This window comes from Ornithodoros turicata, chromosome 1 (assembly GCF_037126465.1).
Source record: "Ornithodoros turicata isolate Travis chromosome 1, ASM3712646v1, whole genome shotgun sequence".
Taxonomy (NCBI): Eukaryota; Metazoa; Arthropoda; class Arachnida; order Ixodida; family Argasidae; genus Ornithodoros; species Ornithodoros turicata.
Window position 1 is genome coordinate 118,840,867 of NC_088201.1, and position 26,764 is coordinate 118,867,630.

General features: G+C 45.6%; 1 protein-coding gene across 1 annotated transcript in view; it reads left to right on the top strand.

Annotated features, from left to right (window-relative positions):
- Nucleotides 1-26,764, top strand: part of LOC135368363 (A disintegrin and metalloproteinase with thrombospondin motifs like) — a 148,334-nt gene that overhangs the window by 22,474 nt on the left and 99,096 nt on the right. The window contains exon 3 of the mRNA XM_064601574.1: nucleotides 14,401-14,469. Coding sequence (XP_064457644.1) covers nucleotides 14,401-14,469 — 69 coding nt within the window. The remainder of the gene's footprint in view (nucleotides 1-14,400; nucleotides 14,470-26,764) is intronic.

The following is a 26,764-nucleotide window of genomic DNA, read 5'->3' on the forward strand; positions in this document are numbered from 1 at the left end:
TTTGGCTGTATTGAAAGAGATAGAGAGAGAAACAGAAAAAAAGGAAAAGCGTGAGATCGCTCGCCTTGGTTTTCCTCATTCTACCATGTCTATTTTCTGTGTGTTAGTGTGGATACCACCAACGGATTCGTAAAACAAAGTAATGTTTGTAGTGTCCATTACAACGAACATAGCATTTCATAGTATTCGCATAGATTAGCGTTCGTGATTTTAATTAACATTATGTAACTGTTGTTTACGTGCTGGATAAAGTACCACTTAGAGAAACCGGCGCGCTCTGATATTATTGTCTGTTCTTAGATTTTATTTATTTATTTATTTATTTGGCTGTTGATTGTTGTGATAGAATTGTTGTATTCTTCAGAATCGAGTAATTTTGTTACATTTGCGCTGGTCACTTAAGAAAAGACTAATTAATTAAAAGTCATGTCCTGGGAGAACAAAGCAAAACAATTAGGTGTATTTGGGGGTAGCTGTTGTGCTCGAAATTCGATTAATTACTTACATTTATTAGCACTTGTAATTGCATGTGAAATTAAAACTCTACTATTGCCAGTGTTGTGGTTTCTGTGCAGTGATAGTGGTCACGTGGAAGGACTGTCAGACTTGTTATAATGGAACTTGTAATTTTGATTTTATACGTATTGATTAAGAATATCTTCTTTCTGCATCTTATCTTCTACATGTGGTGTTCTTTGCTGTAGAAAGATAGTGTTTCAATTCCGATTGATCGTGTTGATTGATTGATCGTGCAAACTTGTGTGTAAGATGAGATGACTGCCAGTATTGGCAGTCATCACATAAAATAGTGTATGCGTTGGGTTCTCGCCGTGGTTCAATGGGTGAAGTCAATACCGATATCATTATGTTTCCCGCGAATAGCCGTACCTATTAAAACATTCTTTATTCCGTATATTGTATATAGGATAGTTTAGCCTAGCTCATTTATACGCAGGTATCCAGTGCACAGTTCAATGAGCAATTATTTGAAGACCGGGGCAACCTGGCGGCTGTGGTGCTGAACCAAGAAGACGGACTTCGAGTGGTAATATAGCGACCTAGCAAACAAAGCTTCTTTAAATTCTCGAGTACATGCATTGCTGTGTGTCAATACAATGTCTCAACCCAGCTGTCAAACGGGCGCTTGAATGCTCCCTGATATGTATGACGATCGAAGGGAACGGTAGCTCGACGCTGCAATACGGCCACTTTCAATTACGGCTTGATTGGGATCGTTTTTGGATTCGATGGAGCTTCGGGACACGTCACCGAACCTTTCAAGGGTCCAGAAAAGCAGCCGCCGCAGTTTCGTAATCGATGAACAATCAAATGCGAAACACAAACACCCAAGAAAGCAAGCTGTAAGAAGTGCCTGCAATAACATGAATCCTCAATGCAACAGTAATTACGGCTAATACATGTGCCCAGCATTCGCAAATTTCCATTTGTGCTCTTGACTTCCCGTACGGACACGGTGTCCACACCACGCATGCTCGTGTGAAAATGCGCATAGGGTAGGACTACTTGTTATGAACAATTCAAACAACATTAAAGTTCCCAAAGCCTTTCTATGCCTTAGACTTCCTCTCACTACAGGGGCATTTGTGCTAAAACCAGAGTTTTGCCACTTATCGAAATAACGTTACGTGATACTGACAGTCGTTACTGGAGCAAATATACCAGAATACCGACATCGACACCCGTTTCCCGTAGAGACACGATCGAGCGCCTACTACGAGGCGTCTTAGACATAATTACAAGATACTTTTCGACCGTGTCTTACATCCAAGGCTCTAGCCATGGCATTTGCACGCGTATAATTTCATAAGTACCCGCTTTTTATTGGTGGCTCCCCCATGACCTTTAAGTCACGACCCGTCACAACTGACCGCGACAATTGACCGCGGCCCGACGTGGTCCCAGCATGTGGAGACGCTCACTAAGAAGACAAATGGTTTGGCCATTGCGCTATGGGGTATCGCTGCTACATCCTGGGGCCCGTGATGCTCTGTCCTCTAAGTTTCTTGGACTTGAAAGGAATCCGTTCATGTACTAGGTTTGACGTGCGGTAAAATATAGTTTGCTAGACCTTTCACAGGGGTCTTGTTGCATGAACGTCCGCGAAGGGCCTCTGGCGGGTCGTTGCACGGAGCTTTTTATTTCCGAGGAGACAAAGTATGATAGTGCTTCATTGCACAAGCTTAACTTTCGTCGCGTGCCTCAAACTGAAACAGTAAGAAACACGGACATTACCTTGATAGCGATTAAATACTCAAAGAAATTGATCATCTCATTGTTGGTCACGGAGAGGTCTCCCGAATTTGCGGAAGCTCGGAAGACAAGGAATATGTTGTATCTGTTCTGCCTTTGAAAGGAAAAGCTGCTGCAGCATATGTCTTTCTAAGCGGGCTCGCTGGTCTTAGTGGCCTAAAAACCGTTTACGTATCTCTATTTTTGCTTTTTAAGCTCTGACACTCATTGTTCGTGATGAGAAATACGCTAAATGAATAAAGATGAGAAACCACGAATGAGAAGCTGGTGACCGAGGTTGAAAATATATAAACACACACACACACACACACACACACACACACACACACACACACACACACACACACACACACTGACTGGGTGCTGTAAATGTGCGCACAATTCTCAAAATAAATAAATAATTTTCGATAAGGTATCCGGTTGTGCTCCTGAAGCCATATTAGCGGTGCCCTTTGGGGGATTTGCCGAGGAAGTTCTGAGGATGATACACGGAGTCTCATTCTAACACTTTTCTGACAAATTCAGGACCATTGGGGGACGTCCTAGGGATACCATTCCTATCCGTACGTGACATCCCTTTGAGAGCCTGGGGAGGTCAGTCTGTTCTTGGGGTATCTAAGAATAAACGTTGACGGAGAAACGGCATCGAGTGTAATTCTCTTCTACAGCAAAAACATGCTTTATGCTCATTTGATGCAGGAGAATCGAATGTTAGTGCATATTCAAAAGGTACATCGACAATGAGAATTTCAAGATTACTTTTCATGGGAAAATCCTCGCTGCGGCACATTTGCCCAATGGGATACTAGACTCGACTCCAATGCGCGTAATTGAGCGTCGTTCCACTTCGTTGCCATTTACATTTACTGTGATTTCGCATTCTAACCCACTAAGTTCTCGTTGTTTTCAATATGGTATTTGTCCAAAATTGTCGATTTTGGACAAATTTTGTCGACACCGAAGGTGTCCTTTAGCTATCCTGGAGTTCTACAGTTGTTAAGACGATGAGCAAAACAGCAACTAAAACATTCATTGCATTCATTGCATTCCGTCCGCCAAACTTGAGCACAAAAAAGACAACACTAATGCAAGAAGACATTCTGTTGAAATGCATCCGATGGTAGAACCATGTGGTTCCTCTTGATCGGTGTCCCAGTGCTTTCCCATGGAACTACTTGATTCCTTTGTATCATTGCATTTCAAACGCACAGTCCTCTTACTCCTAGCACGGTGTTATCGGCGATGAGCTCCGACTCAAGCCCTTGTCAACGGCTGAGAGATCTGCAGATGGTCAAGTTCCGCATCTCCTTTACCGCGCAGATCCTGCAAATACCGATACTCCAACACGCGACTACTGTGAGTTATCCCTGTAAAACATTTTGTGATATATTGGACACACTGTAAATACCTCGCGAGAAGTTAGCTGCAAGTTGAGGACCCATAGTACAGATGAACGCGCTTGCGCAAAGAGTTCTAATCTGCACACTAACTGTTAAGAGAAACATTTAGTGTGCCGACATTCGCCGACCATACTCTAACACGTTCTTAACGTATCAGTGAGGTGAAGTTAAAAACGAGTACCCAATTCTTTTTTCCGAGACATAGTAATTCACGTAGATTGTTAGCATCGCCATCGACTGAATGGAAGGGCCTGAATGGCAGAGCCATTAAGTGGCTTTAAGTGGCATGAAGTGGCGCATCAGAGTGGCTTCAACTCGGAGACGCATCTTCCAGGTCCATATGATATTCATCCCGAAACACAGCTGACATTCTTACAGGCTCATTAACACTGTGCATATTTTGCTAATATGTAAATAAGTTAGCGGGTTGTGTCCGAATAGCTGTCTGTAAGCAGTTCAGTTCATGATACCAATATATTCTACTGCCGTTCAACACTGAATTCCGTTGCCCGCAGTGTCAGTTCCACTCTATGATGGCGTCGGTACCTCCCACAAAAAAGTTTTAGCCGGTAAGCACCCTTTCGAGATAACCTGTAACTAGACGGATGTGTTTTGCGCTTGTGAACCCACCTCAAATTTATTCAAGAAAACTGTACCGGTATAACACTTACCTACTTTTTTTTTCCTGTAAAACTAAAACCTTTGCGTTACTGTTTCAGGGATATTCCTCGTGCATGCAATATTTTGCCATAGTTTTGCTTTTCAATTTGGAATGGCTCTATGGATGACAGAGATTGCTGAAACGAATGTCTGTGATGCGACGGTGAACGGTATAGGTGTCGGGTCTCTTCACGGAGGAGTCCTTCATTTTATTTTCAGAGGAACGAAGCCTGTACGCAATTGTGGCTGAAGTTCACTTGGTCATCGACGCTGCGTACTATCGCGCATATGGCTTCAACCAGGAAGAGATCATCGTCTACTTTGGAGCTGCCGTAAACGGGGTAATATTTTATGTATTGTATCAGAAAAACCCGAGGAGACAGGTCACACACATAACGATGTTTAATGCTCTAAGGTGAGACCCAAGTTCAGTTGGAAGGCATGTGTGCACTTGAGCGAAAGCACATAACAATTATGGGACACCCGCAAGACACACAGAAAAGGCCGCCACTCACGACGAGATGAACTTGTTATTTGTCAGCGTATGCAGCTCACGACGACATTTCGCCATTCAGTTTTTTGAAGCCTGCAGCAATCTTGCTATCCCGTTTATTACTAGAGTAGCCGATTCCGTTTTTCTGCAGTTCAAGCTCGGGTGCAGTGGAACGCGTTGGTTTTCTCGTTCTCTGTGGCAAGTATTACTAAGGGGAAAAAATACTCGATCCCTCTGCCATAAGAGCAACAAATCTCGTTAAGCAAAACCAACCACAATATACCTTATTTTGTTTGCTTTCATTTCGTATACGTGAAGCAAAACGAACGTACGTCTGTTTTTCTTTTTATACAGAGTAATGTGAACAACATAGGCCCCATCTTGTTTTTGAGATATATCAGTAGCAGGACATTCGTTCCAATGGCGCCAAGTAACTACACTACGAATGATAAGAATAATAAATGAACATTTTAATTGCATATGTGTGAGTGAATGCTACATTCCAAAATTGGAGGTGGTAATCGCTTAAAATCAGCCCATTTTAGGAAGCCATGAAACGAGCAGAGACCTAAGCTTCCATCGCCTGATTTTGCAGTAGAATTCCGCCGGCATTTTAACCACGCACTCTTTATGCGCCTGAAGGCCTTCATACACATCCAAGGGCCACGTGCTCAGGCCCTCTGAACGTTGAAGTCGAATGCAGGTAGCGCCAATCTACATTTGCTTGTGAGTGGGTCGTGGATGCGAAGCCTTTCAGTGGATCAGGGGGATGAAAGCCTCCAAGTACGTGCTGGTTTCAAGATTTTTAAAGAACGAGACTGTTTGTTTTGGTTAAAGAACGAGACAGCAGCTGATGTCTAACGTTTGCTGTAAAATGCGTAATTAACAAAAATGAATTTTCAGGATTTTTCTGGTAGTGAAATTAACCGGGCAGTTACATATCATCTTGCTGTAGAACCCACTTGCAAAAGGGCATCTGTGCTGTTCTTATACGTTTTCCACACAAATTATGTCTCGAATACAGGTATCCTGTACATCAACATGGTAGTGATAATGTGGCAGACGATATACATTATCCGAAGCAGGACAAAAAGCTATTAAATCAACGATACGAAACAAACAGAACCCCACAGGCTCATTACATTTTAAACAGAAACGGGTACGAAAGTCGTATCTCTGAATATTCGAAAGAAAAGAAAAAAAAATCCACGGTACGCCACTCTTGCCATATTTGGCTGGAAAATGCCAATTCCATTTTGAACCACTGGAGGCACATGCCTGGCTTCACACTTCCCCGTTACATGTTATGCGTTGTTATTTTTCAGTGAGACGGGCGGGGCTTACCGAGTGGCGGCCCTTCCAAGCGCCACTCAATGCCATGCATGTATCAAAGCATTTCCCAAGGATAACACAGGTTACTGTGGGCATTTTCGCGACCTAAACGGATATCACCTTTAAAGGCAAAACGACGAAAACACTCATTTCATCCCAGCATTCCTTTGAGATTCGCTTGATACTTTCTTTATGTGTGCTGTAAGACATAACTGTCATGGTAATGTTTGTGTGATGATACATGGTTCCTCTCCATTATGGAGGAAATCCAGATGTCAGTTAATGAAAGTTTGATTGTCGTAGGCGCTTCTAACTGAAATACACATATGTACGCATGCACAACGTTTTATTCAAACATTGGTTGCCTCAATTTTCTCACGTTTTCTCCGAGCACTGGCACGCACTTTAAACATATTTTGTTGTGTTGGGTCATTGTTTTTGTGCGCACTGATCTCTCATACAGCCTATAGATTCTTTTACACACTTGGACTAACCAATTCCCTGCTGTCGATGGTGCTGTACCTCTTTTATGAAAATGTTCAGAAGAACATTTCCGCGGTTAGGTTTCAGCCTAAATGTGAAAAAAAAAAAAAATTAATAAATAAATAAATGAACTCGAATGAACTAGCGTCCGAGTGACATCCGGTGGTGAGGACGTTAGGTTGGAATATCGCGGTTGCCTGTTTTAGAATGTAACTCATGCCGTTACAACCGTTAATGTCATATCCGGGATCAGAAAAGAGCTACTTTCTTACAACTGTCAACTTTGGCATTTCCAACTTTATATCAGTTCTTAAAATAAGCACTTTCACCCCACCCCGCAGGAAACCTCGCCACGTGAAACTAGTATATGAGAATGTATTTTGCCTTTTGTTACTGGCTTTTTCGGCACCAATATTTGCGGATCTTGCGTAGAACTTACACGCACACTTAGAGAAGAACAATCCGGAGTGTCATAGGAGCCAGAGAACTATGGACTGATTCGAGAAGGGGCAAACAATCGTATCATATCATAAGATCCAACACGTATAAGAAAGCACCCTAAGAAACGAATCCTATAGAAACGCGGGAACGAGACGTAGACTTCTAAAGTAGCGCCTTCGCTTCTTTGCCTTTAAAGTGCCTACTGACTGGAAGTGGCCACCATTTTCCTAAAATTATACCACTCGAAAACAGAACAATGGACTATGGCCTATATTCATATGGCATTTCTCGTAGCCCACGGTATAACTCTGTGAACCGACGAAATGCAATCATGTATAAATGGAAGCAAGCGGCGGCCTGAAGGATTGACACTCGCGAACAGTGTCTCGGGAAGACAATGGGAGCGCGTCCAAGACGCAGAACATTGACACTATCTCTTTGGAAAGCGAAACTACTTATGTGCCGTGGTGATTAACAAAGAGATTGGGCTTTTTCCAGATAACAGAGGGAAAATATGACAAAATGCAGCACATTGTGTACATTTGACCGCATCACCAGTAATACACACATGATGGATATCAATAAGCTTCATATTATGCGAAAGTGGATTTCACCAGCTACTAATTGATACAGATACCATCGTTTCGGAACGAAGTCAGGCTTGTACTACAAGGTACTGACATAAATTATTTAAGCTAAGTAACTGAGCACCAAGTCCAAAAGCAACTGAGTAGGGTACTAAATACACCAAACATTGAAAGGTGTTTCAGTGGTAGTAGTGTAAGCGTGCGAATTCGTTCAATTTAGCCCGAAGAGGAAAACCACGGCACCAGTCCGCCGCATGACTCAAAAGGGACCCCCCCGAAGTGTTTATGTTATCTGAACCTGTCTAGCTGTATGTAGTCGGGTAGAAATGCAGCAAGCCGGCAAGGAAGTATGAGGGGAAGAGCCGCGGGACGAGAGTCGCCGATATTCCGAACAGAGAGTGTTCTTCTTCTGGGTATCTTCCTCATCATTGTCATGCTTTTTAAAGGGTTTGGTGCGACGGGCTAAAGCTCATGCGAATTGTGGGTCAAAAGCCCGTGGAGAGAAAGGGTCCGTTCAGGGTTTTACTGCCGAGGTGAATGGCCGCTTTGTTAGCGTATGGAGAGAATTATGTCAATAAAGGCATGTTTGCACCAGATCGGTTACAAAATAGCTTCACATTTTTGTAAGCGGTCTGGCGCAAAACAAAGCGGCCACTCACCTCGGCCGTAAAAGCCTGAACGCACCTGCCGTTGCCGTGCCATAGACTTTCCATGGAAAAAAGTTCATACAAGTTATGGACAAGAAATAGAGCGCATATTGACTTCTTTTGGACGGCAATTTTTCTTTTTCCTCTCTTTTTAACTGTTTGGTGCAGATTGTCTATAGGCATATATTCAATAGAAAAGCTATGCACCATTTTGCTCTCGTGATTTGAGAGACCTAAAGGGACAAAGAAATTTCTCGAACCCCCGATATTTTTTTTCTTTTGCTGGAAACGGTTCTTCCCGCTGAGAAGCTAACATGCTAGAAATTTTTGTACGCGAAATCGCTCCAGCCTATGAGAAGCGCGCACGTCAAGTTTCTTTCCCGCATTCCTCCTCTCCCACACGAATCCTGCGGTGGATCGAGGAACTATGCTGGCTGAGCTGCTGGCCCCCGTTACGTCAACGGTGTTGCGCAATGCCAAGCAATGATCGACACCACAAGCTGTGAGCGCGGTAGCGCCTGCCAGTCGCACCTACAAGGTCTCTGGTCGCGTCTGAGGGCTGAAGCACTACGTTTCTCGTTTCTCTTCGTTGCAGGCGTTCGCATAACACGCAATAATGAAGAGCTTTTTGTGTGTGAATCGTTTGCTATACTTGCGCTGGCAGGTATGACATGTGAGCTGTACTTTTTCGCTAAATATAATCGTCTTCTGCTCGGCGCCCGCTCACAAGAAACGCAAGCACCCTCCTCCGTGGCTATGAGGTTTTTGCTGTCGGGATACGTGGGCCTCTAGCAATTCACCGCAGCGTTGTATTGGTCGTATCGCCGTCACCGATGGAAAGTGTCTGGTGGTTGCCTGGCGTTGCAATGATATTTACGTGTTGGCAATCTGACAACAAAGCAAGTGCGTTGTGAAGTGCGACTGTGATATTTGGAAGCTGTCCCACTTCGTTGCTCGATTTCTTTGTACGAATTATCGATGTAAAAGACTGGGTGGTCTAATGTTTTGTTTTGCCTTGTTTCGACTCGTGTTCTTCATTATCATTACTATTGTTATTTAACGCAGCTTCGCACTTTCAGGCGATTCTCATTTACTCTGCATTTCGTGGTTTATAGAAGCGACGGGCTGGCCGGATTTCCTTCTGTCAAAGTACTTATTGTTTCCGTAAGAACACGTTTCACGGAAGAATGTGTGTTTCATGACGTATTCTCTGTTGAGCACGTCGTGAATGTGGAACGTCAGCATTAACAACAACCATGCCTACAGAAACTCAACTCTAGCGTATTATGTAAGAATATTCTGCACATCGTCTGCAAGTTGAGATATCTGGAAAGAGGAAAAAAAAACCATTAGTCACGTAACGTGCCACATATTTTGCAATTAAAGTTATAAGTAATTAGTACTATGTCAAATGAACTGCTTTTTGGTCCACTTGCGGAAATCTGCCTTCCCCGTAAAACAACTGTCAAATTTGCCACCTCGACAGAGCAGCCTCGGCTGTGCAAGCTCCACCGATGATGTGAATCCACTTGAATACGTGTCAAGGATGAGGGCTCCAGGCTCAAACACCTGAAATGTCGGCACTCAGCTCAAATACTAGAAAAACTAAAATACAAAAGAGGTAATAACTGAAACTGCTACGTGCTGTGATTTATAACACGAAAATCTGGCATACAACTTTATGCATGTGGGACCAGGATCAAAGGGAACTCAAAAACAAACACAACCATCAGTGATCAGCCATACTATCCAAGTCCTAATGGTGCAGTATCTCATGAAAGCAGGTATATTCAGCAGTGGCGGACACATGCAGGATAGGAGTTTCTTGGCACTACCACTAGCTGTACATCTACATATACACATAACATGCTACACATGCATAATTTGTATGCTGCTTCTTTTAAGCCCGAGAGCAACGCCCCCAGTTGATGCTCCTTACCCCGGAGAGCAATGCTTTTTATCAACAACGACAACAGCAGCAGGAGAATCAAAGATAACGCGGACACGTTTCTGGCTATCGCTCCCACACTCCCCACCCGCTAAGACTGGTCACGGTATCCAAATAAACTTCAACCGCATACACATTTTGTATGAAAACAAAAACAATCTACAGTTTGCATCGTAACAGGGGCCAGTTCAGCGAAGCACACATTCCGTTTCAACCCCGTGAAACAGTCTTCTTGGTCTTCTCACAGTCTTTGATGAGGAGCATCTCTGTTCAAATAACTTGGATGTCTATAAGGTTCTCCTCTTCCGGTTGGGGCAGATCCCCGCCCCGCAGCAGTTCGGGTCGGTGGCTTGCAATGACCGCGACAGCTGCCTCTACGTCCTTGGCCGCATTTCTGGATGTACGTTCCGCCTCGACCTTGGAGCGATGCAAGGACCAGCGACGGTGGGTTTGTCGATGAATCTCCGGAATGGAACACTTTGAGCACAACATGCGGCGCTCGTCTTCGTTGAGAGGAATCGGAGGGTCACCTGGGTGGCGCTCCTCGATTCGTCTCTAACACCACCGCTTTGTGCACGAGCCTCGATGAGGTATGGTAAATATTGGCAGCTTATCAGCCCGTCAAATTCCAATTTGTAATCACCTAATTGAGAAAGGTTCCCCCACCCCCGGAGCGTTTATAATCACGCGCCCGGCGCCGACAGCAAGAAGAAATTACTCTTCCTGACTCTCAGAGTAGTCTCCTATCGGTGCTAAACGACTTTTGGGACAGACAGCTGCATATCGCAGTCTGAATCTGGTCCCCTTGATTGATATCGGAGTTGTGCGCTCTTTTATCAAGCGTACTGTTCAAGGGCCTAGGGGCTTGACCCGCTTTCGCCTAGGTTATGGATTAGGAAACACTTCCGAGCCTGTTTCACGTGCGGGCTGCTATTCATGCGCCTCAACGTAATATCCACCATTTCGGTCGCATGCATCCGGCGCTCTTAATTTGGTTAGGTCCATTACTAGCTACCCTTACCGCCTCCGTTTCACGGCGAGACACGGTAGTTGGTTTCTCTTGAAGGGTTGTATGCAAAACCCTTTCGGCAGGGAGTCCCCTCCTAACCATATTGCACCACTTTTCAGTTTTATTTTTCGCAGTACTGACAATGCTTCAGAACGAGGGGTCTTCCCCTGGGTGGGTTTCGCCTGCCTGGTGATGGCAGTACACTCTTAAAAATGAACTTCACCGCATAGCACGCTCCTAGCAAACCATAATCTCAAATGATATCGTTATCTGCCCTGGTTCGTTGAAAACGGGGGGCGTACGGATTTTTGTGACAATTATGAACCGCATAAGTGTCACAAAAAAGGCGTACGCCTCCCGTTTTTAACAAATCATGGCAGATAACGATATCATTCGAGATAGTGGTTGGCTAGGAGCGTGCTATGAGGTGAAGTTCATTTTTAAGAGTGTAGGAATCCCACAACATCAACTTTCCTCTCTGTTCGTGAACGATTCATAAAAAAAAGCATTCGCAATTATAAACGGCCTGACTTTGCTTCCATAAATCGTGAGCCAGAAAATGTCTATACTCATTTCGTTAATGACTTCTCAAGTCGAATAGTAGAAGAGAACTGACAGTTGTTTAGCAACAAGGTTGCCGAGCTCATAGACAAATACATTCCACTTACTAGAGTCACTTCCTCGCTCGATTCACCTTGGTTTAGCACCACTATTGGAGATTGCTCCGGAAAGCCAGAAGAACCCTTTACCCACAGAATTGGTATGCCTACAATGAATGTGCGAAGTCATACAAGACTACAATTAAGGAAACCAAAAAGAGTTCTACACAAATACACTACCCTGCCTATTCACGTACAACCCGAAACAATTTTGGAACATAGTCAACAAACAAGTTTGCGCGCCTACGTCACTAATTGATAGAGAGGGCAGGCCAATTCCATGCAATCAATCTGCTGACGTTTTCATCGAATTTTTTGCCAGTGTATTTTCCTCTGTCAGTAGGAACTGCCCACATCTACCACCATCACGTAATCTTATGCCAATGGACGCCCTGATGTTCGATCCACTCGGTGTGGATAGGATCATGGAGGGCCTTAAGCTGCGCTCTAGCTCTGGGGCGGACAATATTAACAGCAAATTTCTCAAAAGCACAAAGTTCTACTCATCCGTGATACTGACAAAATTGTTCGAGCAATCCCTGGAGTTTGGAACGTTGCCCTATGCCTGGAAGACCGGAATAGTTATATCAGTCCACAAATCGGGTAGCGTGAACCAAGCTGCAATTTTCGCCCCATATCACTAACCAGTGTGTCATGCAAGATCATGGAACCCATTATATACTCCCATCTAATTCGTCACCTTCAGTCGAACGCCTTTTTCACCCCATATCAGCACGGTTTTGGCAAGCAGTTTTCCTGCGAAACTCAGTAAGCAGCCTTCTCTCATGACATCCTCCGCTATCTTTACGCGAAGCTTTCCTACCTTAATACCAACACTAAAATCCTGACCTGGATCCAGGCATTCCTGATTGATCGCTCGCAATTTATTCATGTGAACAATACCAATCCTTCATCCGCACCTGTAGTATCAGGAGTTCCCCAAGGCTCCGTCCTAGGTCCACTACCTTTCCTTATTTTCATCAATGTCTTGCCGAGTCTCGTTTCCTCCACTATGCGACTCTATGCTGATGAGTGTGTCATATACACACCTACTGATAACCTCGATACTAACCAGCTACAGTCCGACCTGGCCTCTATTGCGACCTGGTGTTCCACTTGGTCCATGGAGTTGAACATCAGTAAGTGCAAGCATTTGAGAATCTCTCGATCCCGCAACCCCCCCCCCCTAGTGTAATACAACATTAGTGGTGTGAACCTTGAAACAGTCTCCACGTTCACGTACCTAGGTGTCCACATATCATCTAACTTGTCATGGAAAACCCACATAACCCATATATGCGGTCATGCAAACTCAACTCTTGGTTTCATTCGTCGCTCGTCTCATCAGGCTCCTACCAATGCGAAGCTTCATCTGTGTAAATCACTTGTTCGACTCAAACTCGAATATGGGGCGTTGGTGTGGGACCCGGCTACTGATAACCTAGTGAAAATGATCGAATCAGTACAAAATCGAGCCGCGCGCTTTATCCTATCAAATTACAACCGCACACCTAGCGTAACACGCATGAAACAACTTTTACACTTATCACCTCTCTCGCATCGCCGTAAAATGGCCCGTCTCGTCCTATTCCAAAAATATCCGCGACTCATCTACCTTCAAGGACACACTCGAAGACTTACTTCATCACTCTAACCACTAACATCACGTAGTGAAAGTGTCCTTTGTATTTGTAACTGCATTTACATGTATTGCTAATTGCTTTGTGTTACATTTGTATCTACAGAGCTTTATCCTTTGTTACATGCCTGTCTGTTTGCCTCTCCCCTCTGCAATGCCTCACGGCCCTGAGGGTACTATAAATAAATAAATAAATAAATAAAATGTAGTCGGTATTGACACTTCCGGTTATGCACAAACCGTCTGGACATATATTGTCAGAGGTACGTGTTGGGGAGGTTTGCGTTTTTCTTACGTACGTGTCGAGTTTACAGTTGTTTTAGAAAACTAACTATGAGTCACAGCAAAATGTGTGACACAGAGATTGTGGCAACCAACAATTGGCAGCAGATTTAAGCCTAGGATGAGGCGGTTATGTCTCTCACACGGTTATGAATTCCCCTGGTATCCCGCAAACTAATGACATAGAAATAGAGCGACCACGAGAAGCCTCAGGGTTCCCCCTCTCCACCTGGTAAGCTATCACCTCCATGGGTTCCCAATTAAAACGCGCTTTACATTATCGGAGCTTCCTTCAACATGTATACTGTTTTGCTGTAACGTAAATATACTACTTGTTCGTTTCAAAATGAAACGATCGGTTTGCCACGGAAAATTCATATCCGGCATCAAAATGTTATGATCTACCAACATAAATTTAAATCCTGTCTTATATTGAATTGAATTTATTATTGAAAATATCTCAATTCGACTTGAATCACCAAATCTACATCGCCATGCCGCATTTGTTTATCTTAATGACGAAGCGATGCATGCCATTCTGATGTGCAGATCAACTTGAGATACACCAGCGTTGAATCGCCCAGAGTGACCATCGTCATCGTGGGTTTCACCTTCAACGTAAGTTTCTCTCTTACCACCTTCGCCGCCCTTGAGTCTGAAATATGTACTGTGCCAGCGAGAACAACAAACGAAAACGAATACCATGTGAAGAGTTATAGGGTATGGTAGGGCAAGATGAGACAAGGGGCAAGACGCGACATTTTTGCTCGACGCCGCCTGTCTCAGAGACGTGTAGCTCCGTGTGCTTGAAACTTTACTCATAGGTGGTTCGGCATGTCCGCTTTATTACACGTGAGAAATGTCCGAAATGCGTTCAAGAGAGAAAAGAAAAGGAATATCGACTTCTGCCAAGAACGTACAGACCCGCGAAAAAGGCACGATTTTCTGTAGTGATTTTGCTTGCCATCTGTGCAGCAGCCTGGCAGGGTACAAGTTACATAGACACGCCGTCTTCCGCGACGAACGTTAAATACGGGGTGCCGTGTGATGAGCTTTCATCGCACGTTAAAGAACACTCAGGTGGGCAAAAGCAATCCACAGACTGATCGCTGTGGCGTCGTTCATGATCTCAGTTTTCTCGCGACGTAAACCCCCACTTATTAAATGCAGTTTAAATTTCATATAATTTAGAAACTGACAAGTGAGCTATTAGGAGGCTTTGCGCTTCTTCGTGAGATATTTTTTTTTGCATATAACCTAGAAGTTTGCAGGAAATTTTCCTGTTTCCTATGATATTTCCAGCAAAGAAGAAGCGCACGCAGTATCAACAGATCAGACTGGCGGTGCCTTGTTTGCAAAGGACGGTGAAGCAAATAGTACTGAGCGAGCATCTACAAGCAGCCAGAGAACAGGGACACGAAAACGCACAACAAGACGATCTGCCTTATCAGCAGCTTAAGAACAAACCGCTACAAACGCATTTATTTCATACTCGAACATTTTGAGAACACACGTCCGCATGATCAGGACATTCTTTAGGAAAAACTGTCATAGTCAACTTAAATAATCAAATTCTACTCATATGCAATCCACCGACGGCGAACTCACGCAGGTATCTTCACTCGTCCGCTTGAATAGGAACGCTTCCTGGATCTCTCTTGAAACTTGTCTTCTATATCGCGTTTTTATCTCGGTGCGGATGAGCCCAGGGAACCAAGTACATTGTTTACAATTCAGCGCAATTGCCCACTTATTGCAATATTCTTTATCATTACTTCATGCTCCCTCAGTCTAATATTCAGACAGCGGCCACTTGTAAGTGGTATCTCGTAGAGAAAATGTTGGGTACTATCTACGTATTTCTTTTTACGTTCAACTTGACACGTCTGTCCACGATCCTGGAGGTTATTATCTTCCCTGCACAGTAGGTCGAGCTTGTGCTGGGCGCTGAAGACCACCGGCACTTCAAATCTCTTAACCACCTTCTTTAGGTTATGGGAAGTTCATTAGGTTATGGATGTACGGCGCGACGCCTCGTGAAGAAGCGTCCTTCGCTTCATCAAAGTCAGAGAGGAGCAGCCGCGTACTACATCTGCACACGACACCGCCCTCTCCGTGACGCAGAGTGAGACGGCGATCAAGGCGGTCACCACCCAAGCAAACAAGCACCAAGCACAGAGCGGCTTGCAGGCAGAGAAACACAGCCGCTCCGTTCGAGTGTACCTCCTCACTCTCTACCAATTAGCTGCGTCCTTTTCCTCGCTGCGCTGTGCTCTTTAGTAAATTAAATATGCCGCCGTGCCTCGAGAGCACCGCAGAGGCGGGCTGGAACCGTGCTTGAGCATGTAAACAGTCGGGTACGGGCTGGGCCCGGGCCGGGTGCGCGCTGTAGCAGCCGGGCCTGGGCGGGGCACGGGCCTGAAAATTAGGCCCGTGCAGTGCTCTATTATGAGGCCCCACAGAACGTATTACTAGAGCTCCTTCACATCTATTTGTGTAGACCTTTGCCGAGGACCTCTTTTGGAGGTAGTAGGTACCTGATGGTGGTAGTTGACGACTGTAGCCGGAACGTCACACCGTATTTTCTTTAGTATAAGGACGAAGCCGTGGACGCAATGACGGATCTCACAAAGAGAGCGGCAACTCAAACAGGGTTACGCTTTAAGCGAATTCGAACCGACAACGTAAGAGAGTTTGTGAACGACCGTCTGGCTGACTACCTGAATAGACGTGCTCAGGTGTACCAGAGAGGATGAACATAACTCTGTTTGAAACTGCAAGGACACTCCTCCTAGAAGCAGCTCTTCTAGACGAATTTTGGGCAGAGGCTATAAATACAGAGGCCTACGTCAGGATTCCCTCCAGTAGCAAAGCTGTTAACGGCAGCATCCCAGAAGAACTTTTCACGAAACGAAAGCAAAGCGTACCTTACTTCAAGGTCCCTGTCGAAAAAACCGTAGAGCCACCTGTATCAGCAATCGCATGGAGCTCATATATGTGTTTATTGTATGAGCAATCATATGAGCTTCTATGAGCTATATGACCATGTATAAAATATATCAACACTCTCATACAGCCTATGAGCCACATGATCATTCTCATACAGCGTATTCATGTACATGAATGCACATGAACCATCTGAGCAAACGTGCAACATGCGTGATTAAGCTAAAATGACAACACGTGATTGCGAAATACCGGTTTACTCAGGTACCGGCGGGACGGAGGTCACTCAGAAAGCTTGCCAGATGTCTTTTGATGAGCTTTTCCCGTTTCTGTACAGGCACCTTTGATGTCGATGGTGTACCTTCTTCTGCATATTTGACGAAGGTATCAGTCAAAAAAAAAAAGAACAAAATTAGACCTGCGCTAAATTTCTGCCTTAGAAGAGTTCCAGTTCCCGCAACTTATAAAACCGTATGGATTCATAACGAAATGGACATGGTTAGGGCCGGTTTCGCGTCCCAACGCATACATCACACCTTCAAAGCATTAAGTTGTATATAGTCAGTCAGAATAACGCACGAGGTCATTTTGACGATTAAAATTTAACGTAACCTTCCTCTAATGCTAGTGACGTCCAATGAACGCGGCTCTGAAACATCTGAGTATCTTTGCGCAGTGATTGCAAAACTGAGTACATATACTTGTTCGCCCCCATCCCAATGTCCATATCTGAAAACTGACCTCCGTGGGACTCTCCTCGGATATTTGTGGAAGGATATCCGTAGCCGTATATCCGCAGGAGGTCATGTTGCGGCCGTTTCACGGATTGTCCGAATCAGCTCCGTGATCAAATACGGATCATGTATTTGAAAAGAGACAAACGCGGGACGATGTAGCACTGCAGAAATTCGGCTTTCCATGAACCAACTCACTTTCTCAAGCTACAGGAGTAAGAAACAGAGACATTACCTCTACGCCGACTTAATACGCCAAACAATTTCTCATTTCGCCGTTGTTTGTGCACGCAATCGAATTAAACTTAGACAGCTCACCCTTCATTTCGACTCACAGACGAACAGGGCTCTCGGATGCGTAGAAGCTCGCGAGAACACTAATGTACAGTGTCTGTTCCCTGTTTGGAAGTGAATGCAACTTCCTTTCCAAAGCATTTCGGCTGAGTGGCCCAATCTCTTGTTGCTGTTTCTTCTTTCTTTTGTTTTTTTTTATTTATTTTCATTTATTTTTTGAAACGCCGCGCTGATTTTCCCTCATGGGAAGCAAAGAGGAGCAACAGAAAGTGAAACGAGCGGCAAAGGTGGCAGATGTTAAAAAAATGGCGGAAACACGCTTTATATTTTACTACAAAGCGTATACTGACTTCTGAAAAATAACAAAGTAACACGCGCTCGAGATACACGCTACATCCCAGAGAGCTCCTGTTTCTGTCCGTATCTCCTGGTTATGTCCGCAAAGTGCACGTTCGTAGGAAGTTCGAAGCCCGAAGGAATTTCATTATTCTGCGGATATTCGTATCTCAGTGAAAGTATATCCGATGGACATCCGTAGGACAGAATTTTCTGACTGGGTTGTGGCTTGCTTCACTTTGTGGCATCCAAATACACACTTTTGCTAACGTGCGATTTCGGTGCGCCCACGAGCACGTAGCCACAAAATTTTGATACAAGAATTTAGGGCACGACTTTATTTTAAACACTCTATACACACATGAAAAGGCTATCAGCGAACGCTTTCCACAAAGAGTCACAAACAGCACGAATATGGTAGTTGCAGACAGCTAACCCGACAAACATAACGAACGATAACGGAAAAACGGGTCTGCAACGTACCTGTAATGTGCACACGCCTCCCACGGCTTCTGTTGGTTGATTCCAAGGTACACACACAAAACACCTGCAGTGATCACTGAAACATCACAAAGACACTGTCACAGCATGAAGACTGCGACGAAAATATGAGTGCCACGCAGAGCGGAGTAAAATACGTCCAGACGGCTCCGTGAAGCAGGGTAGAATAAGCAATGAAGTGCCCAAACACTGATATGGCACTCACAACGGCTTGGATGAGAATCCAGGAGCCCAATAGAATGTTGTAGGACACGGAACGGGAAACATGCATCTGAAATTTGAACAGAATCGGATGAAGGGGAATGGAGTTACGGCCGTTACGGCTCACCGACAGTGACGAGCCATCACAAGACCCTGTGGCGCCAGCACTCCTACGTGAACGGTTAACTAAACCGTCCGCGCTCATACCTTCCTTATACTGCTCAAAATGCAGCTCATACTGCGCATAACATTGCTCATACTGCCCATAACGTCCGTCATACTGCTCATTGCTTTTCTCATATTGCTTATATCTGCGGACATAGCGCGTCGTTGGCCTTGCTGTGCGGCTCATAACATTGCTCATAGTGCCCATAACGTTGATCATACTGCCCTGTTACGTTCCTACACTGTAGCAGAAAAGTGTACGTGTAACACGATCTGCGCGAGTTTTCGTGGAAGACGTTTCGGCACCGGGACGGGCTGCAGATGGCCATCAGTTCCACGAAGGTGTCGCCTTTCCTTGTTTTGGGGGACCCGTCCGAGAGACATTTGCTCCAAGACACTGCCACAGTTTCTCGCACCCAACAAAGGATTCGGGGAATGCTTTCTCATGCCGACCGAACAGATATAAGCGGATGACCCAGGCGTCTTTCTCTCAACTGACGATGAGCAGGCTGGACGGATCGCCGACAGTTTCTCTGTATCATCCAACTCTTGTACTTATGTAAATAGTTAACTTCATTTGCTTGTACCCTGAATTGGCTCATGGTCCTTTCATTGGTGTGTTGCCACGCTACCAGAGACGACACACGCAACAACTGGTTGACAGCGCTGGGATGACGAATCACATGGCTTGCAGCGGCAATCGGAGTGAGTGTTTGGTTTTTTTTCTAAGGCACACCAAGTGTTAGGAATTGTGCTTTTGAAATTTGGTAGTCTGTCTATATACTGTAGAAAGTTTGTTTGTTAGTAGTGCTTCTCAGTAGTTAGGATAGACATAACCGCCACTCAGACCCAGTCACTATGGATCTTAAGAAGCTGTTGAAGGCAGACTTATTGCTATTGTGTGAGGAACTGGGGATTGACACCGAGAGCTTGCAGCGGAAGCCAAGCATCATTGCGGCTATTAAGGAATCAGGAGCCCATGATGATGAACTTACCGAGTGTTGGGAGCTTATTCAGGAACAAAAAAGGGAACAAGCCAAAAAGACAGAGGCTGAAATTCAGGAACGCCAAAAAGAGAGAGATCTTGAAAGCAAAAGACTAGAGCTACAGCGGGAAGTTGAACTAAAGAAACTAGAACTTGAGATGAGACGGTTGGAGAGAGGACCGGCGTCGGACGCAGGTTCCTGTGATCTCGATAGGGTGAAGATGTCTAAGCTTCTGCAGCCATATAAGATGGGGGAAGATATAGGACTCTTTCTGGTGAATTTCGAGAGGACCTGTGAAAAAGTGGGCATCGCAAGGAATTTGTGGCCATCACGTTTATTGACGGTACTCCCTTGCGAAGTTGCCGACGTCATTGCTCGCCTTAGTACGGAGGACGCCGACGACTATGAAAAAGTAAAAGCTAGTTTACTTAGGAAGTACCGGTTGTCCACGGAGGCTTTTAGGCAGCGTTTCCGTGAATCAGTGTTGAAGAAGGGACAAAGTTATTCCGAGTTCGCGTACGGATTAAAGGCGAATATGACTGAGTGGCTAAAGAGCGCTGAAGTTTTCGGGGATCACGATAAAGTGCTCGAGTGCTTTTGTTTGGAGCAATTTTATTTGGGGGTTCCCGATGACGTGTGCTACTGGATCCAAGACAGGATGGAGGTGCAAACAGTAGATAAAGCAGCCGAATTGGCCCAGGAATACGCCATGCGGAGAGAAGTACGCGGTTTCAAGGGTTTTCACCAGGAGAGCCGCGAATCGCTTGAGCGTCCCGAAAAGCGTTCACGGTTCCGAAAAATGGGAATAAGTAAACCGAAGGAGTCGGTTCCCAAAGAAAGAGCAGAAGAAATTGTTCCGAAAGTGGCTGACGATGTCTCTATGAATGGGAAGACAGAGCAAAAGGGCACAGAACGGGCGTTTGAGCGTCGCAGGCAATTAATTTGCCACCGGTGTAAAAAGCCAGGGCACATTGCAGCGCGATGTACAAACCCTACAGTCGCATTTTCGTATGTGACGGACGACGAAGAAAATTTAAGACTACTGCGCCCGTATATGTTCGAGTTAGAGGTGAACGGTAAACCATGTCGCGTTCTTAGAGATTGTGCCGCGACGATGGATATAGTGCATCCCTCTTATGTTAGACCGGATCACTTGAACGGGAATGTGGCTTGGATAAGACAGGTTGTAGAAGAGGAAAGTGTATGCCTCCCCTTGGCAGATGTTGTAATCAAGGGTCCTTTTGGGGAAATTCGCACAGAGGCAGCCGTGTCGAAGAACTTGTCGGTTAATTACCCCTACCTGTTTTCAAACCGTTCAGAAGAACTTCTGCGCGAAAGGGGTCTGAGCCTGTAAAATGGCGTAGTGCAAGCGCTCACGCGAGCGAAAGCGCGACAATTGGCCGCACAGTTTCGGTACGACGAGGACAGGCTAGCTCAGCAGGTGCAGCCCGACAGTGAAATCGTGGAGCGTCCAGTTAGTAAAGAGACGACCGCTGTCGATAATGCGAGCACTCATAACACAGGTTGCGAACCCAGGGGGAAAGAAAGTAACACGTGGCGCCGAGAACGGGGATAGCCCAACCATGGCTGTAACAAAGCAGAACGGGTTAGAGCCATCGGGTGACGAGGACGAAGTCGGGAATGACCCGAACGGGGATGAAAATGGCATTGAGAACCTCGAAGGAATTTTTCTGTCGCCAGCATGCCGAAATCTCACAGCTCTTGTTCAGTTAGATATAGAAACTTTGATAGAAGAGCAGAGGAATGATCCGAGTCTGACAAACATTATGAGAACCGTAGAGGAAGGGACTGCGAAAAAGAATGTAACATTCTTTGTAAAAGATGGGTTGCAGTACCGGCACTACCAAGATAGTAAGGGCAGGTCTTACGACCAGTTAGTAGTTCCCGAAAAGTATAGAGATGATTTGCTGCATCTCTGTCACACGAACGCTTGGTCAGGTCATTTAGGGATCAATAAAACCAAGGATAGACTCCTTCAAGAGTATTATTGGCCGGAATGCGCAAAGTCAGTGGAGGAGTACGTAAAATCGTGCGACACCTGCCAGAGAGTCGGGAAACCCAATGAGCGTTGCAAGGCACCCTTAAAACGTGTTCCACTAATTGCCGAACCCTTTCGACGGCTGGTCATTGATCTGGTTGGCCCATTGCCTGTGACTAAGTCGGGTTACAAGTACGTTCTCACGATGTTGTGCCCCGCAACAAAATTTCCGGAAGCAGTACCGTTAAAACAAGTTAACTCGCCGGAGACAGTGGACGCGCTTTTATCAGTGTTCGCAAGAATCGGTTTTCCGTCGGAAATCCAGTCAGATCAGGGCACAGTATTCACGAGTGCATTGACCAGTGAATTTTTTGAGAGGTGCGGTATCCGCGTCATACACAGTTCGGTGTACCACCCACAGTCCAACAGTGTAGAGAGGTGGCATTCCGTGTTGAAACGCGTCCTACGAGCGCTATGTTTCGAACGAAAAGCAGAGTGGGAAGCCTGCTTGCCCGCTGCTCTTTTCGCGTTGAGGACCGCGTCGCACGAAAGTACGGGGTTCAGCCCGGCTGAATTGGTGTATGGCAGAGCGTTGAGGTCGCCTTTGAGGATGCTGCGAGAGAAATGGGAAGGAAGTGGCGAAGAATCCAGTGTCGTCGAGTATGTACTTCGCTTGCTGGAGCGCATGCACGCAACGCGGGAAATTGTTATGCGACACATGGAAGCCGCCCAGAACCGCGGAAAAGCATATTACGACCGAAATGCACGTTTGCGCAGCTACAAAGAGGGCGACAAAGTAATGATTCTCAGACCAGCAAGGCAAAATAAATTGCAGGTCCATTGGGAGGGTCCTGTAGAAGTCGCGAACAAGTTGTCCGAGACCAATTACGTCGTAAAAATGGGAGGACGGAAAAAAGAATTGCGCATATACCATACGAATCTGATGAAGCCGTATGTAGAGAGAGAACATGTAGTGAGCTTGGCGTTGAATATCCAGGAAGAAATGCCATTGGAGGTTCCGGAGATTCCGAAACAGAGATCGTACGGTATAGCGGATGTGGTCAGCAAATCCGTTGGGACAGGTGAGCTTGCAGTGGGGCAAAGGAAAGACTTAGAGGCTCTGATAGGTGAATTTAGAGAGCTATTCACCGATCGCCCCGGGAGCACGAACCTGATTACGCATGATATCGAGTTAGCTACAGACCAGGTCATCCGATCGCAACCGTACAGAGTTTCTCCGAGACAGAAAGAAATCATCGAAGATGAAATCCAAAAGATGCTCGAGTTCGGCATAATCGAACCGGCCGAAAGCGAATTCGCGTCACCCATCTTACTTGTAGAGGTCCCAGGGAAAGATCCGCGACCCTGTATCGACTACAGACGGTTAAACGCGATCACCAAGGATCTCACATACCCGATTCCTAATATCGAATAAAGGGTGCAGAAAGTTAGTGATGCTAAGTACATCTCGACAATCGACCTTGTTCGAGGGTATTGGCAGGTGCCCCTCACTGAACGAGCGAGCAACTATGCAGCATTCATAACTCACATGGGGACGTTCCGCCCGCGTAAATTAACATTTGGATTAAAGAACGCACCATTTTGTTTTTCTCGGCTCATGGACATCGTACTGCGAGGATTGGAGAAGTATGCGTTGCCGTACCTGGATGATGTCGCGATTTTTTCCAATACATGGGAAGAGCATCTAGCTCACTTACGGAGCGTCTTTCAACGTTTGAGAGAGGCGGGTCTGACGGTAAAAGCCGAAAAATGCCATCTCGGATGTGCAGAAGTTGAGTACCTCGGACATGTAGTAGGCCAGGGTAAACGAAGGCCAGTAGACCTCAAAATCGCTGCCGTGAAGGAATTTCCGAGACCCGTCACCAAATCCGACATTAGGTCGTTCCTAGGTCTCACGGGATATTATCAGAACTATATCCCAAATTATTCTGACATTGCGAGCCCGCTGACGGACGCGCTGCGCAAGGGAGAACCTACGGAGGTGAAATGGGACGAAGAGAAGGAACATTCCTTCCAGGTTCTGAAAGGAGCGTTGACGAGTGTACCTGTTTTGCAGGCACCGGACTATTCTAAACCATTTATAGTCCAGTGCGATGCCAGCAATCGGGGACTAGGAGCTGTGCTGTGCCAGAGAGACGAACAAAATAAAGAGCACCCCATCCTGTACATAAGCAGAAAGCTTAGCGTCAGAGAACAGGCCTACAGCGCCTCCGAAAAGGAATGTGCATGCTTGGTTTGGGCCGCCCAAAAGTTAAACTGCTACTTATACGGCGCAAAGTTTACTTTTGAGACCGACCATTGTCCACTGCAGTGGCTGCAACGGATGTCGGCGAAAAATGGTCGCCTTCTACGCTGGAGTATCACCCTGCAACAATATAATTTTGATGTTTTGTATAAAAGGGGCAAGCTCCACGCTAACGCCGATTGTCTTAGCCGGTACATGGAAGCCTGAAATAGTCCTATGGTGTTTTGGCGAGAGATCAAAACTGGGAAACGAAATTGTTAGTTTTCCTAGATTTTTGTATTCCATACTCTTCTTTCGTTCCAAGTGTGACATTAGAGTGACCGTTATGATGATAACCCATTGTAAATAACTATTATAATGTTGTAGTGCTATGGAGTTATATTTGATGCTAACTTGGTGTGTGTTAGAGAGGACCAGCACTTGCTTTGGTGCTGTTTCGGCTAAGTGTTTTGTTTGATCAGTGGTCGTCCACCAAGTAACTTTTACAAAGTGTCCTATCCCAAAGAGGGTTGTCACAGAAGAGCCTACGGAAGCCTGTGCAGTCAGGGACATGCCGTTAGAGCAGACGACACTGAAAACAATGACTTGTGAAGTGCCTGTGTCATCGACAACGACTGTCACAAATGATCAACGCTAGACTCTGCTAGCCGCTACTACATGTGCACAGATCTCTTCAGGGAAGCAACAATGGTCACTTCCCTTCCAAGATCTTCCCCATCGGCGGAGGAGCTGTTACGTTCCTACACTGTAGCAGAAAAGTGTACGTGTAACACGATCTGCGCGAGTTTTCGTGGAAGACGTTTCGGCACCGGGACGGGCTGCAGATGGCCATCAGTTCCACGAAGGTGTCGCCTTTCCTTGTTTTGGGGGACCCGTCCGAGAGACATTTGCTCCAAGACACTGCCACAGTTTCTCGCACCCAACAAAGGATTCGGGGAATGCTTTCTCATGCCGACCGAACAGATATAAGCGGAGACCAGAGTGACCCAGGCGTCTTTCTCTCAACTGACGATGAGCATGCTGGACGGATCGCCGACAGTTTCTCTGTGTCATCCAACTCTTGTACTTATGTAAATAGTTAACTTCATTTGCTTGTACCCTGAATTGGCTCATGGTCCTTTCATTGGTGTGTTGCCACGCTACCAGAGACGACACACGCAACAGCCCATAGCGTTGCTGATACTGCTCATTGCTTTTCTCATATTGCTCATTCCTTTACACGTGGAGAGTTCTATGATTTTTTAACAAGGGTATTTGGATGCGTGGCTTATACTTGGGTGCCTCCAAGAAACAGAAAGAAGTTGACTCCTAGAGGTCGACCAGCAATTTTCATTGCCTACTGCGACGATCGAAAGGCCTATACCTTCACGAGCCTGAACGGAACATTTTTTTTTTGTCGAGACGCAAAGTTTCAAGAGGATAGACATGGTTGCGAACAGTTGAAACTGTTGTTTCCCGCTATGAAAAGGAACATTCAGCGGACGAAACTGAAAGCCCACAAGCACCAGTAGTTGAACCGCGGAGATCTGCACGAGAAAGGAAGATCCCCCAAAGAATACAAATAAACCCATCGAAAACGAGCTACTGTAAATTGGTCGACGAAGATCTTCAAGAACCTTATAGTTATGACGAATCCAGCAAACCATATACATCCCAGGTACATCCTGGCGATATCGCAATTTGGATGTTAGGATATCCATAGGAGCTTCACAGAGAGCCCGTTTACGTAGAAAGTACATCCATGCAACTGCCAGATTCCTACTGTTTTCATATGCCAGAGCCGTCGCATAGACATCTATTTTGGATATTTGGATGTTCCAGGGATATTTTACAATTTATGCTGTTCTTGTGTTTAATCAATTTGAAATTGATAGTGATTGATTGCTATAGCACAACAACTTTATTTTTGACCTTGGAGAATTGGGAGTTTCATCGCCACAGGCGATACTCTACCCCATTGCTGGTTGGAATAGGGGGAATAAAATAACGAGCCCCTTCACAATAACGATCGAAGTCCGATGGTGTCCAGAAATGTCAGAGGAGCTTTGAGCGCAGAGCGTTGCTGGGCTGGATTGAGCCAGGGACCAAGCAATTTCGATAGGGAGAAAGGGCGAGAGTCCAGCTGACGAAGAGACTCGGAGAGTGTGATTCGGGAAGGTTGGTAGTGAGGGCAATGAAGAAGAATATGCTCCAGATCCTCAAGAGCACCACAGTGGAAGCAGGTGGGAGAGTCAACTTGTCTCAAGCGGTAACGCCACTGAGCTGTAAAGGTCACATCAAGGCGCATTCGGTGGATTAATGAGCATCTTGACGAGAAGTGTTTCGTGGCATGCGGAAAGCGAGCGTTGGATCAACTCTGCTCAACATAGAGGGGGGAAGAATGTCGGTTGTCCGTTGGCGGGAAGCTAGGGGTGGCACTAAGCGTCGCAGAATTGAACGGCGGTCTACTCTCAGAACAATACGGGTCCGTTTCCGATACGAGAGT